The following is a 12,493-nucleotide window of genomic DNA, read 5'->3' as shown; positions in this document are numbered from 1 at the left end:
GCGCCTTGCGCCCTCTACGCCGGGACCGCAGTCGCGCTCGTCACCTGTGCACCGGCCGACGGAAGAAGCCCCATGGCCACGACCATCACGCTCGCCGCCTTCGTGCCTACCGTCGAAAGGAGCCCCATGGCCATGACTACCTTGCTCGCCGCCTGCGCATCAGCCGTCGAAAAAGCTTCCACGGTGACTGTGCCCGCGGCATGCGAGCCACCCGCGGGAGCCGCTGCGTGCTAGTAGCTAGTAGCAAGCACGCAAGCAACGGCCGGCGCGCAGGCGACCAGTGTGATGGCTCTAAGAGCATCTCCAAATACATGTGCTAAATAAGCAGCGCGTCTGAAAAAAAAAGGTTTTTGTGTGTCCACGACCGAATCAATAGCTCTAGCAAAAGCGCAAAAATCGCCGCGCGCTAAGAACCACTCCGCTCGTCTAATAGAACTGTATGCGCATTGATTTTTTCCAGCGTTCGCTCCCGCATGCTGAACAATGACTCACCCGCGCGAATGTTTACCAATCACCGGATTCGAAATATCCACTCGCGCGCACGACTTCTCCATCCTTTCCGGCGACCCGTCGGCGTTCCCCCCATGCACGCCTCTTCCCCCTTCCCCGGTGGCCGCCGCTGCTTACTTCGCCGCGGCTGCTCGTGGAGCGCCCCGTTCTACTGACGAACAACGCCCGGCGGGAGTTTGCAGCTGTGCAGCTCAGCGCCCACAAGGTGTTTGACAAAATGCTTGCAAGGTATGTATTTCTAAACTTCATTTTTGTAGATGGTTTGGAGTATGTTGTTTATAGTGTTTTTCAGTATGAGTTGTTGGGACATCGCGCGTGAGTGTGGAGGAGGGCCGAGAGAATGACCCGTTTGTTACCTTCTATCATGTCATTCGACGTGTCAAAACGCATGATGATCTTTAGAAGGATATAATGGAGGAGTGGTGGGCATGGAATGAGCGACAAAACACATGATATTGTATGTTTGTTGTGCTAAACATTTATTGTGTTGGTCATAAACTATTTGTTGTATTGAAATTTAATTATTTGTTTCAGTTGTAATAATAATTAAACTATTTTTTACGAATTATTTTGTGTTTGTTTGATCTTCTTTATTTTACATTGAATGCAAAATGTTGTTTCTGCTGGGTGCGCATGCTTAATTTTAGAGTGCCTGCTGAAACGGCACGCTGACGCGCTATAAATTTCCAACGCCCAATGAAGCAACTGACTATTCACGCACAAAAACGGCCATTGCGCGCTCTAAATTTTTTTTTGCGCGCCTCGCCTACGCGCCTCTATTGGAGGTGCTCTAGCCATTGCCATCCGCGAGCAGTCGTGTTCCCCTGTGCGACCGTCGTCGCAGCCATCCACCGCGCACTCGCGCCCTGCCGCCCACTGCTCGCTGTGGCTGCAGTCGCAGTCGCTCATACGTCTCAAACGTATCTATAATTTCTGTTTGTTACATGATTTTTTGGATGATATTGTTATATATTTTGCTACCCTTTTATATCTTTTTATATATATTTGGACAAACCTACTAACTCAGTCCATCCAGTGCTAGTTTATGTATTTTGATGTCTTTTTTACAAGAGCTTTTACCCAATTTTTTTGAGCTTCAAAAATTCCGAAAAAATATATAAAAATCAGCGCACCAGAAAGCTTCACGAAGCACGAATGGGGGCCAGATGGGTGCCCGGGGCCGCCCAGGCGTCCTATGGGGGCGACCTATGGGCGCGGCCCACCCCCAGGCCGCGCCGGGAGGCCGCCTGGGTGGATCCCACGCCCTCTGGTGCCCTCTTTCGTCTATATTTATCCCTCGACGAGGAAAACCCTATACGGGATCCAGAATCGTGAATTTCTCCACCGTTACACCGCCGCAGCACTTCGAGATCGGAAGCGTCAGAAGACCTATTCCCGGCACCCTGCCGGAGGAAGGATTGACCTCCAGAAGCTTCTCCATCGTCATGGACGCTTTTCCGGACGTGCCGTGAGCAGTCCTCCTTGCACCATGAGTCCATGACCAGTAGCTATGTGATGTCTTCTCTCCAATCTTGCGCTTCAACTTGTCACTTAATAAATAAAGCTCTTGAATTCTAGATAAAACTCTCCGGATTGATTATAACGACCATGTTGGGTCTTTGTCAACTCTCGTGGCCGAGATTATAGAAATAATCATCGAATCAAAAAACGTGCATGACAGTGGTGTGTCAACGGGGAAACCAGCAAGCTCAAGCGGTTATACACGTAGCCAGCTCCTCAAAGCTACTGCACCTCCAAAGAATCGAGGCGATAGTCAAGAGTTGGGAGCCATGGGAGAAGGGGAGAGAGCTAGGCATGAGGCGCCGGCGGCTCGCGTGCCGTTGTACCGGTTGTTCGCGTTCGCGGACGGGATGGACGTGGCGCTGATGACGGTGGGCACGGTGGCCGCGGTGGCCAACGGGATGGCGCGGCCGGTCATGACCCACATCTTCGGCGACGTCGTCAACGCCTTCAGCTCCACCGGCTTTTCGCCGGACTCAGACGTGCTGCACAGGGTCAGCAAGGTGCGTGCGCGTATTCTTCTCGCCGGATTCACACGTGCTGCGCAGGGTCAGCAAGGCAAATCTCGCCTCCCCCGCTGTTCAGATTCAGATTAATTTCCTAGGGCTGGGCGCTGTTCTTGGAGCGTTTTATTCAGTTTCTAATCAGGCATTTCTTGCTTTTCAGATCATCATTAACTTTGTTTATCTGGGCATTGGAGCAGGACTTGTTTCAGCACTTCGTATGAGCAATAAAATTTAGATATCTTTTCCGGTTGTGTTTAGAACTCATGTGACATAGAGGCACCACTAGCGATCAGACTACTGATCCTAGCATCTTATCAGACCACTCCGTCACCGTTTGATGTGAGCATGTGTGAATGATGGATGAAGCAACGCTGCATGCTGCCCATCCCAGTTTGGACTTTTCAAAACTAAAACCAATTAATGTGGAGTTTCCAAAACAGATCCAATTGACGTATATTGTGGTTTGATTGCTTCCAAAAATCACTCTTGGATGCTGAACTTTTAAAAACTGATTTTGTATTTGAAGGAAACAAATTAATTACCTTAGCGCACTAGGCTTTCAAGGTTCTCTAGTATGCTTCGTTATGAACGGCATTTTGCTGCCAATGTATCCTCCATTGCTTCTGAAGCAACAAAAAATTACATCGATGTAAAGCATTGTGACTGAAGTTTGCTTCAATTTGATAGATATGTGTGTCGGTGGTCTCTATTACATGCTTCAACTTTTAGTGTGTTATGCTTCCTATTATCAATAAATGTGCTTCTATTCCGAAACAACACATGTATTACACTTCCCTTAAAGAACATGTATTACGATTCAACCTTGAATACGTTATGTCTCCTAATACCTAAATATATGCTTCCTTCTATCCATACAGTATAAGTTGGCTTGGACCAATTTTTCTTTTAATTTTCGACGGAAAATTCCCCGTGCTTCACTATATGGTTCAGAATTCTTCAAATCATGGAAGCATCCAGATGTTAGGTGCATTAGTCGATGGCATCTGATGGATGCATGCATTGGCCATCCCACGAAGTAGTAGCTTCAAGTGTTGTCTTGATCATGCGCATCTAGATGTGTTAGAGGAGCACACTGATCACCTTGACAAGAAATATCTTCATGAATAGCTTGCACCCACGACAGAATGCTCAATGATGGGACACCATGACCGCTTTGACGAGGCTGCCGGCGGTGCTGTTCACCACGATGGGATGGATATGGTGGGCTAGGCATCAGGCAGACTAGGAGCTTCTTCTTCCATAGCTGCTACCTTGGGCTCTAAAACATATACAAATTTCAAAGTTAGAATCACTTGTAATATTTCATGGAAACATCAATGAGAAACAATGAAGGGTGGAGAGTAGGGACGATGGAGCTTCTTCTTCCATAGCTGCCTACCTATATTGAAAGCATCATAACATTACAAAGTATAGTGCAAAAACAGTAGGGCTCGACTCCCTAATGCGTGGCGTACTTGCGATGTTGCCTGGGTCGCATCAGTGGAAAGAAAGATGGGGTAGGGAGGAGCAGGTGAGCAGATCTGGGCGGTGGGGTAAGCCCACTACTCGACGACGAAGCAAGAAAGATGCTGCTGGTGTGCAGCAAAATCGGAGAGGCCGGGTGGCCGGTGTGGTTGACGGCGAGCTCGGTGGAGTTTCGTGCGAGGCGAGAGGAGAAGGGGGCTGGGATAATCGACGACGAGGTGAGATGGTGTAGGAGGCGAGCGCGCGGCGAGGTCGAAGCGGATGGGTCGGCGATTGGCGGCGAGGTTGGGGTAGGCAGTGCGGTTGGCGGCGAGATCGGGAAGGTTTCCTGCTACGCGAGTAATTAGGGAGAGGACTATGCTCGGATGGTGTGGTGGTTAGCTCCTTGTTGACAGGATTTTTTTTTTCATATCAAGCAAAATTGGGACCGTGGGATTTAAAGGGAATCAATGACGGTGGACAGGTCTGACTATTGACTTGTATCAGACTACAGATATAAAGTCTTTCCCATAGATTAACACCATCAACAGTTTATGGCTTTTCGTTATTTGTCTTTTTTCTTTAGTCCATCGGCTGGGCCTCGTTTTTTTCTAAATGAGTTTGGCCCCCAGGGCGTGAAATAGCGCCGTTTGCGGACGCACCGATGAAAAAAATCGACGTGTGGTCTGGGACCGTCGAGGCCAATTCGTCCCTAACCGGCGAAAAATAGACTCCGAAGACGCGACTGAGACGTTTTTTCTCCGCCGACGAAAAAATGGCCTCGAGAGGCCTGTTGGAGGCGCGGGTGAAAATGCTCTAAGCTCACATGGCCACGCCCAGCGTGGCTCGGGCATTTCTAACCAATCCCCTATCCGCCTAAAAAAACTAATTCCTTATAGAATTGAGGAGTATCCGGACGAGTAAACCTTAGTGAAGTATATCTTCATCAAATTTTGGTCGGTTCTAATCAAAATCCCCTAAAATTAGCGGGCCGGCCCCCCGGCGTGCCTCGTTGTCTGCTGCGCGGTGAGGAGGAAGAGCAGCTCGGATGTGGGGCGGCGGCGCCGATGGCGTGCCTGCAGCAGCGTGAGGGCGGGAGCTTTACGGGCCTATGAGGGCTCGACCGGGCCTGTGGGACCACAGGCCTGGTGTGCTCCTGCTATTGCGTCCGGATGGCTATCGTCGTTGACAGTGGAGGTTGAGCCCTCCCGCGTGCCTACGGTGTTGTTGCCTAGTCTCGGCTCCGAATCATCGTTGTGCTGTCCTCACTTCGCGGTGTCGTGGTGAGACGGCATGGGGGCCTCATGACCGCGTTGGCGCAGGGTGGTGGTTTGTTTGGTGGCAGGCTCCGGAGTGCCCGAGGTGCGGGTTGGGATCGGGGGAAACCCCTGTCGGCATGGCCGACACCGGCGCGGTGGCGCCTGTGGGTGCCACCTGACCTTCCGGGACGGCGTCGAGGGCTACCCTTCCTCTCGCCTCGTCGTGTACTGGAGGAAACCCTTGGCAGTAGCGTCGTCATCGTCGCGATCCTTCTTGGAGGTGTTGATTGGTGTCGGCGCTTCAGAGTCTTGGAGCCTAGTGGAGGATCCCCGGTGGGCGCAGCGGTCGCGAGGCTTCTTCGTTTTTGTTGATCCGCCGTTCTTGGCATTTATTTCTTTTGCTCTTTTTTTATCGTTTTTTTGGGCGTGACTGTGCTACTTCCGCTTCAGCACCTATTCCTGAATGATTCAGTTGGTTGCTTTGTAATATAAAGCGGGAAAAAACCCTTTTTCGGAGGACGGGAGGAAGCGATGCCTGTTGGTATAACCACTTCGCTGCCCGATTGGAGCTCAAGAGGACCTTATCCAATTGTGCGGGAGCCTTGGGTGAGCAGTTGGAGTATATTTTTGTAGGTCTCGACCCCTGCTTCATCCCTTCCCATGTACTAACAGCGTGTTTGGCAATATTTGGAAAGAGGAATGGGAGTTTAATGTAGGGAGTTGTATTGAGATTAGACATGGGATGAGTCATTTTACTCCCAATTCCCTATTTGGCACATGATAGGAATTATATGTGAGAATTTGAGGAGAATTTGTATTCCCTTGTTTGGTTCATGGGAATTGACGAGGGATTAGACTAAGGGAGTGGATATAAGTTATGATGAAGGGTTAAGATTGACTCACTAAAACAATTCCCTTCCAACTCCCACCCCCTCCCCTGTTAATAAAACGGTGGAAGTTGAAGTCTCAATTCCCATGCCTATTCCTTTATAAATTCTCAATCCCCTGAACCAAACAATAGATTTAAAGTTTTGTATCCTTTTAATTTCCATTCCTCAACTCTAATTACCCCCAACCAAACACGCTGTAATGAGATTTTGACCCAACAAAGATGATTCTCCTATAACTGATTCCACCAAGTAAGTGGATAACTAGAAAAACTCAAGAAAAGCAAGCTTGACTCTCTTTGGATCTGTGAGGTTATGAATGTGCTAAATCATATCGCACTGCTCTTTCTAATCAAAATATGCATCTGGGTCTTTCCTTCATGATTTTAAAATGTTCCCAATTTTTAAAAATTCCTGATTTTATGTTTTGTGATTTTTTTCTGATAATTCTGAAAATGTTTGCAAAATTTATAAATAATATCGGTTACATAAAAAATGATCGCAAATTTCAGAAAAATATGAATAAAAGAGGTTACAAAAGAACAGTGGAAAGAAAAATGGAAAGCATATAAAAGCCGACAGAAAAGAAAACCAATGGAAAGAAATAAAATACTGCCTCCCGGTCCTAAATATAAGTCCCTTCAGAGATTTCATTATGGGACTACATACAAAATAAAATAAATGAATCTATATTCTAAATTATGTCTATATACATTCATATGTAGTTCTCTAGTGAAATCTTAAAAAGACTTATATTAAAAAACGAAGGGAGTATATGTTAGAGCATCTCTAGCAGATCCATATAATGCCCTGAACTGTAAAATAAGCGTCAAAATACGGGACCACGTGAAAAAAGTTGTCAAATCAGACCACGCATGGGGCCGCGACTGTAAATTCTTTTAAGGGGCACTGAAAACATCCTCATCAAACCCGTAAAAATAAGGATTTCAGAGACAATCCGAAGACGACCTGTAGACACGAAAGACTATCGACGGAAGTCCAACTATCATCGAAACCTTCATGACTTGGTCCGTTCGCCCGTCCCCGGCTGCGTTCCGGCCGCCCACCCGGTCGTCGCGCCCGCTGGCTAGCCGGCCACCCGGCCGCTGCGCTCGCTGGCCATGCCTTTCTGCCTAGCTAGCTGAATCGATTCGATTCAAAGAAGATAGCTAGCTCTAGCTGAATCCATCCGATTTCAACGACGCTAGCTAGCTAGCTCTCTTGAGTCGATTCGAACAACTAGCTAGCTCAAGCTCCTGGAGGAGTCCGGCCGCTTCCTGCCCCGCCTTAGCCGTCGTCCGGCGACGGCCGCCGCCTGCTCCGGCCTAGCCGTCTGTCCGTCGACAGCCAGATTGACGTGAGGAAGAAGATGACTAGAAGAAAAAATGAACTAAAATCGATATATTCAGAGAATATTTATTTTTACGAGTTCACTTTACGGGATCTGACTTAATTATTTTTCGCGAACTATAAACGTGTTTCACGGGTCGGTGTTATATGCAGTCTGCCAGAGATGCTTCTAAGGCCCTTACGTTCGGAGGTCAGGCCCAGAAGCAATTGTTTTTAGAGATTGACTACAACACCTCGTTTGTATAATCGCAATATATATAGTTTAGTCCGCACCAGCCTTCCGATTCTGTTAATCGGGAGTTTTCCTCCTCTACGTCATCAGTCGTTTGTCTCCTTGGCGAGTACACCTAAACTCGGCAGGTACGCACGCCAACTCCCGCTTTGCCCTGATTAATTCATTCCATATTATTTTTTGGTTTTATTACAACGTGATTCCACGTACGCGCACTAAATTGGAACATACTCCAGTTTCTAATCTTGTTGCTGCATCGTAAAACCTCTGATTCGAGATGTTGTTGACAAGTTATCGATCGATTTATTACGATGGTATGATGGTGTTAGAACATTTGATGTAGATCGGCAATGGCGACGAATTGTCCTTACGAAAACGACGGTGTGCCCGGCGCCCCACCACCACCACCGGAGCCCACCCCGCCGTTCTCCAACTCATTGCCGTCGACGTCGCAGCAGCCGTCCCCGTCCTCTTTCTTGCCACCGCCGTATCATTATCGATCGCAACCAGATGAATGGTGGAACATCCCTGTCCTCGACAACCAGGACGCCATCAATGGCAGCCTTTTCGGCTATATCAATTATTTTGACGCCTCGCCGCCGCCGCCGCCGCCGTTGGGGTTGGGCGCCTCCCCGTTTGCACCCTTCGTGCAGCCGGCGATGCCCCCGCCGTCGCAACAACAGCTTCGTTATCCATCGCAGCCAGATGAAGAGTTGAACAACATCCCTGCGCTCGGCAACAACGACGCCATGAATGCCAGCCTTTTCGGCGATTATTTTGACGCCTCACCGCCGCCGCCGTTGAGCTTGAGCGCTACCCCGGTTGCACCTTTCGTGCAGCCGGCGATGCCTCCAGCGCCGCACTACAGCCAGCAGCCACCGGCCATGGTGACCATGGGAGAAACTCAGTACTGCTACTCGGGAGCCGCTCCAGAGCACGCCCTACTCCCGGAGGCGCCACCACCGCCGGCAGCTGAGCCGGCCAAGCCAGCAGGACCCCGTCGTCGTGGCCGGCCTCGTGGGAGCACCGCAAAGTCCAAGTCCAAATCGAAGGTCGCCAACACCGCCGCCGCAGCTGGGCGCCGGCAGCAAGAAGCTGCTACCGCGTCTGCCATCATCGTCCGGCAGGATACGGAAACCGTGGGAGCCGGCAGCGCGGAGGAAGAGAAGGAGGAGGAGCAAGAAGTGGTGGAGTACGCGGACACGAACATCCCGGGCGTCCGGTTCGTGCCGACGGACGTGGAGATCATTTGGTACCTAAGGAGGAAGTATCGCGGCCAGAAGATGCCCGTCGACTTCATCCAGGAGTTCGACGTCTTCGAGGACCATCCCGACAAGATCCAAGGTAATGAACTGAGCACACGTTGCCATGCTGGATGCTCGCTTACTTTGAGTACACGAATTGCAAATAGTAGTTCTTTTCTTTTAGATAGAAAAGGAGGAGTACCTTCAGCCTCTCATCAAAATGTTGCATGCAGCCTCCTTATTAGTGAATACAACAAAATAATCTTCAGTTTAAAACAAGCTCATTAAAAACTGCAAAATAATCCAAAAATAAATAAAGATGTCACAATCGGTGAAAATGGGACTAGATGTCTAACCACTTATCATATTACTGGACCGTTATTTAAGCCGGTTGTAGATATACCAAGCTTCCATCTCCGATCGAACAGACCCAGTAACCAAAGGATTTTTGATTTTCGTAGGAATGTGAGTAACGACCACGTACGGATCAAAGCAAATACCTTGTGATATTTCATCAACTCTCTTTATTTTTTGTTACAGAAAAGTACGGGAAGGGCCAGGAAGGGGTATGGTACGTGTTCTCATCCAGGAACCGGAGATACAAGAATGGCACCCGGCCGGGTCGGTCTGTCGGAAAAGTGGGCTTTTGGAAATCCACCAGCATAGAGAAGGATGTAAAAGATGAGAATAACAATAATGCTAAGATCGGGAGAACGAACGAGCTCACATTCATGCTCGGCCACCAGCCAAAGGGGACGTCGACCCCCTGGAGGATAAAGGAGTACCGCATGGAGGAATACCAGAAATACCCTAATCCTTCGTCCATGCTGGTAACCTTTTATGTCTCTTTTTTTTTCTTTTGCAATTTGATGATTCGTCTGCCAATGTCGTAATTCGGAGGTTCATAACTAATTTGCGCGCAGTGGTCTGGTGCTAGCTGTTTTGAAAATTGAGTTTGCATTATGTTTATATCTAGTAGGAAATATAAAGGATTTTTATACAAACTCACGTCAGATTTTTAACCATAGCAAATCTGACCTTTTTATACCACATTATGTCGTTGGAAGAATGAGAAATTATGTCGTCGGGATATCCGGTTGTTCCGGTAGTGAATTCTTTCAGCGGAAATGACAAATCCCGGCAGAAACCTAAGCATGGCAAGGATTTGTCATGTTTGTTGAAGGAAGTTAATGTGCTCCCAACAACGTAATTTGCCATCAAAAGCATCAGATTTGTTATGGTTAAAAATCAAACATCAGATTTTTAACACTACCGTATATAAATCTCTAGGATAGAAAAGACCGCAAGTTTACATTACGTTTCTCTAGCTAGCTTGTGTATTACTCTCCACATAAGCTAGACCCAAGGTAACAATGTGGGTGTTGTTTTTTGGTGTTTAAAGGGATGGATAGAGTCCTCACTCTTGTTTCTTATGCATGACAAACATCTGGGCCTTATTTCAACTTTTTTGAAATGGTTCGTAGGATTGAAATTATTAGAACATTTCTATCCGGATTGACTAAAGATCATGGATCCGGCGTTAGAAAAATATTTTGTAGGAAAATATTCTAATATACCCATATTAGAACAACTCCCAACAAAAAAAAACTTTACACTGCACCTCTCCCAATAGAAAAAACAAACCCACGCACGGTATTTTGAAGGGGAGATCCCATCACCCCTTTTTTTTGGAAAAAAGAAATCCCATCGACTCAAACATACTACTCCCTCCGTTCCTAAATACTGCAACAACATACGAATAGAGGGATAAGAATATACACATTCACTCATCGTATGTAGTCTTTTAAGAGATTTTACTAAGGGTCTACATACGAAGGAAAATGAGTAAATTTATACTCTAAAATATGTCTATATACATTCGTATGTAGTTCACTATGAAATCTTTAAAATGATTTATATTTAAAAACAGAGGGAGTAGTATATTTGTACGTGCAAACGTCCAAGTTGCATCTATTAGAACAAATCGTTGTTGTATAATAACAAAGCCTTGTTGACACGATTAATGTGTGCACTGCTTGCTAGTGCGTGTGTGCATAGTGAGAGGAGCGGCACAAATAGATTGGATGGTAGCAGCAAAGCATACAGACTCTTTCTGTAACATCAAGTATGTGGGTGGTTACTGTAGCTGTACAATTTAGACTATCGGATGGCCTCCATCAATGGGCCATATTGCTTCTTGGATTTATGATTTAAAAGTTTAAAACTGATACACTTATAGTACTAGTATAAATTGAAATAATTCATTCTTTTTCCACACACAAAACTCATGTTTTTCTGCGGTACAGTCAAGTGCCCCTGGCACAAATTTTCATTGTCGTCCTTTTTTGTGCCTTTTTCAATTGTCGTGCTTCAGAAATCTTACTACTAATTCAGATATGCCCTTAGAATTTTACATATTTATTTTTTACATAAATTTTACATATTCTTGGTATGGCCATCTCATCTTTGCATCATTAGTCTTTCCTTGTTTAATCCTCATGCGCTCGTGTTCCTCCAGTATACCTGCTCTGCTGAAAAAATGTTCTCTTTGCTGCAGCTTGACCCGTGGGTGCTCTGCAAATTGTACCGTACTAAAGATAAACCAGCAGACCAGCATGACGTCGATCAACCAGATGAGGGTGATGAACACGTCGGCGACGCAAATGGCGGCGGAGGCCAAGACACCATTGATGGGATTCATCCACCGAATGGCCCCGAGCAAGAGTTGGGCACAGAAGAACACTGCTACTTTTCACTTGATGACTTTATACATGGAGATCCCAAAGATCAATAGATCGCCCGGGCCATTGGATAAACGGGTGGAAAGTACAGATTTTATGTGAGAGATCTTATGGCTCTGGTGCCGTTGTCCTGGGAAAACCTACCTTTTCAAAAATAAATACTAAAATTAGGAACCATAGTTTAAATCCAAATGCATAGATAATAAGTTGTGAGAATTTTGTTTCTATGTTGTTACTAGAAGCAGGATATATTCTTTGTTCTTATTATTGTGGTGGTCAGTCTATACTCCCCAAGTTCATCCATTGCAGCGGATTAGATTGAGTTGAACGTAGATTCATGCATGTCGGTTCCTCAGAACGATGAAGTTAGTGTTTCTCGCAAGGTTTATGCGACGACAAGAATTGGTGTCAGCTTTGTCGGATTGGTTGATGGGTTCAACAACGACAAATTGTGGCAATGGGACATTGGTCCTTAGGGGCACATGCGTAAAGTCTTTTCAGCTGTCATTGACAAGGTCAGGCTGGCTCTGGTGTAAGAGTGGTGACATGAATCGTTCTGGCGGCAGCGCTGGTCGTCTGGTGGTTCAGGGCCCGGTGTAACTTTATGTTTAAAAAGTGCTTTAGAGTATCTACAACCAGACCCCTCATACTCGTCTCAAACGTCCGGGCAGGCTATTAATACTTGTGATATGTGTTGGATTTTTTTCCGAAAAGGAGGGGATGATGCACCACATTAGAGGAAGTATATCCCTCAGTGGGAACCAAGGTTATCGAACCAA

At 46.9% G+C, this 12,493-nt stretch overlaps 1 protein-coding gene across 1 annotated transcript; it reads left to right on the top strand.

The window, feature by feature from the left end:
• Positions 1–8,079: 8,079 nt before the first annotated feature.
• LOC123397299 (protein transport protein SEC31-like) lies at positions 8,080–11,965 on the top strand. The gene is made up of 3 exons (XM_045091906.1): positions 8,080–9,073; positions 9,514–9,803; positions 11,531–11,965. Exons 1-3 carry the CDS (start codon positions 8,080–8,082, stop codon positions 11,765–11,767), a joined length of 1,521 nt encoding a protein of 506 aa, XP_044947841.1. The 3' UTR covers positions 11,768–11,965.
• The last annotated feature ends 528 nt before the right edge of the window (positions 11,966–12,493 follow it).

This window comes from Hordeum vulgare, chromosome 5H, assembly GCF_904849725.1.
Source record: "Hordeum vulgare subsp. vulgare chromosome 5H, MorexV3_pseudomolecules_assembly, whole genome shotgun sequence".
In the NCBI taxonomy this organism is placed as follows: domain Eukaryota; kingdom Viridiplantae; phylum Streptophyta; class Magnoliopsida; order Poales; family Poaceae; genus Hordeum; species Hordeum vulgare.
Note: the sequence above shows the minus strand (reverse complement) of the source record. Positions and strands in the feature narration are given on the sequence as shown.

Coding starts and splice junctions, on each gene's coding strand:
- LOC123397299 (XM_045091906.1), top strand. CDS start 8,080: ATGGCGACGAATTGTCCTTACGAAAACGACGGTGTGCCCGGCGCCCCA. Junction 9,074..9,513: donor CCATCCCGACAAGATCCAAG/GTAATGAACTGA, acceptor TTTTTGTTACAG/AAAAGTACGGGAAGGGCCAG. Junction 9,804..11,530: donor CTAATCCTTCGTCCATGCTG/GTAACCTTTTAT, acceptor TCTTTGCTGCAG/CTTGACCCGTGGGTGCTCTG.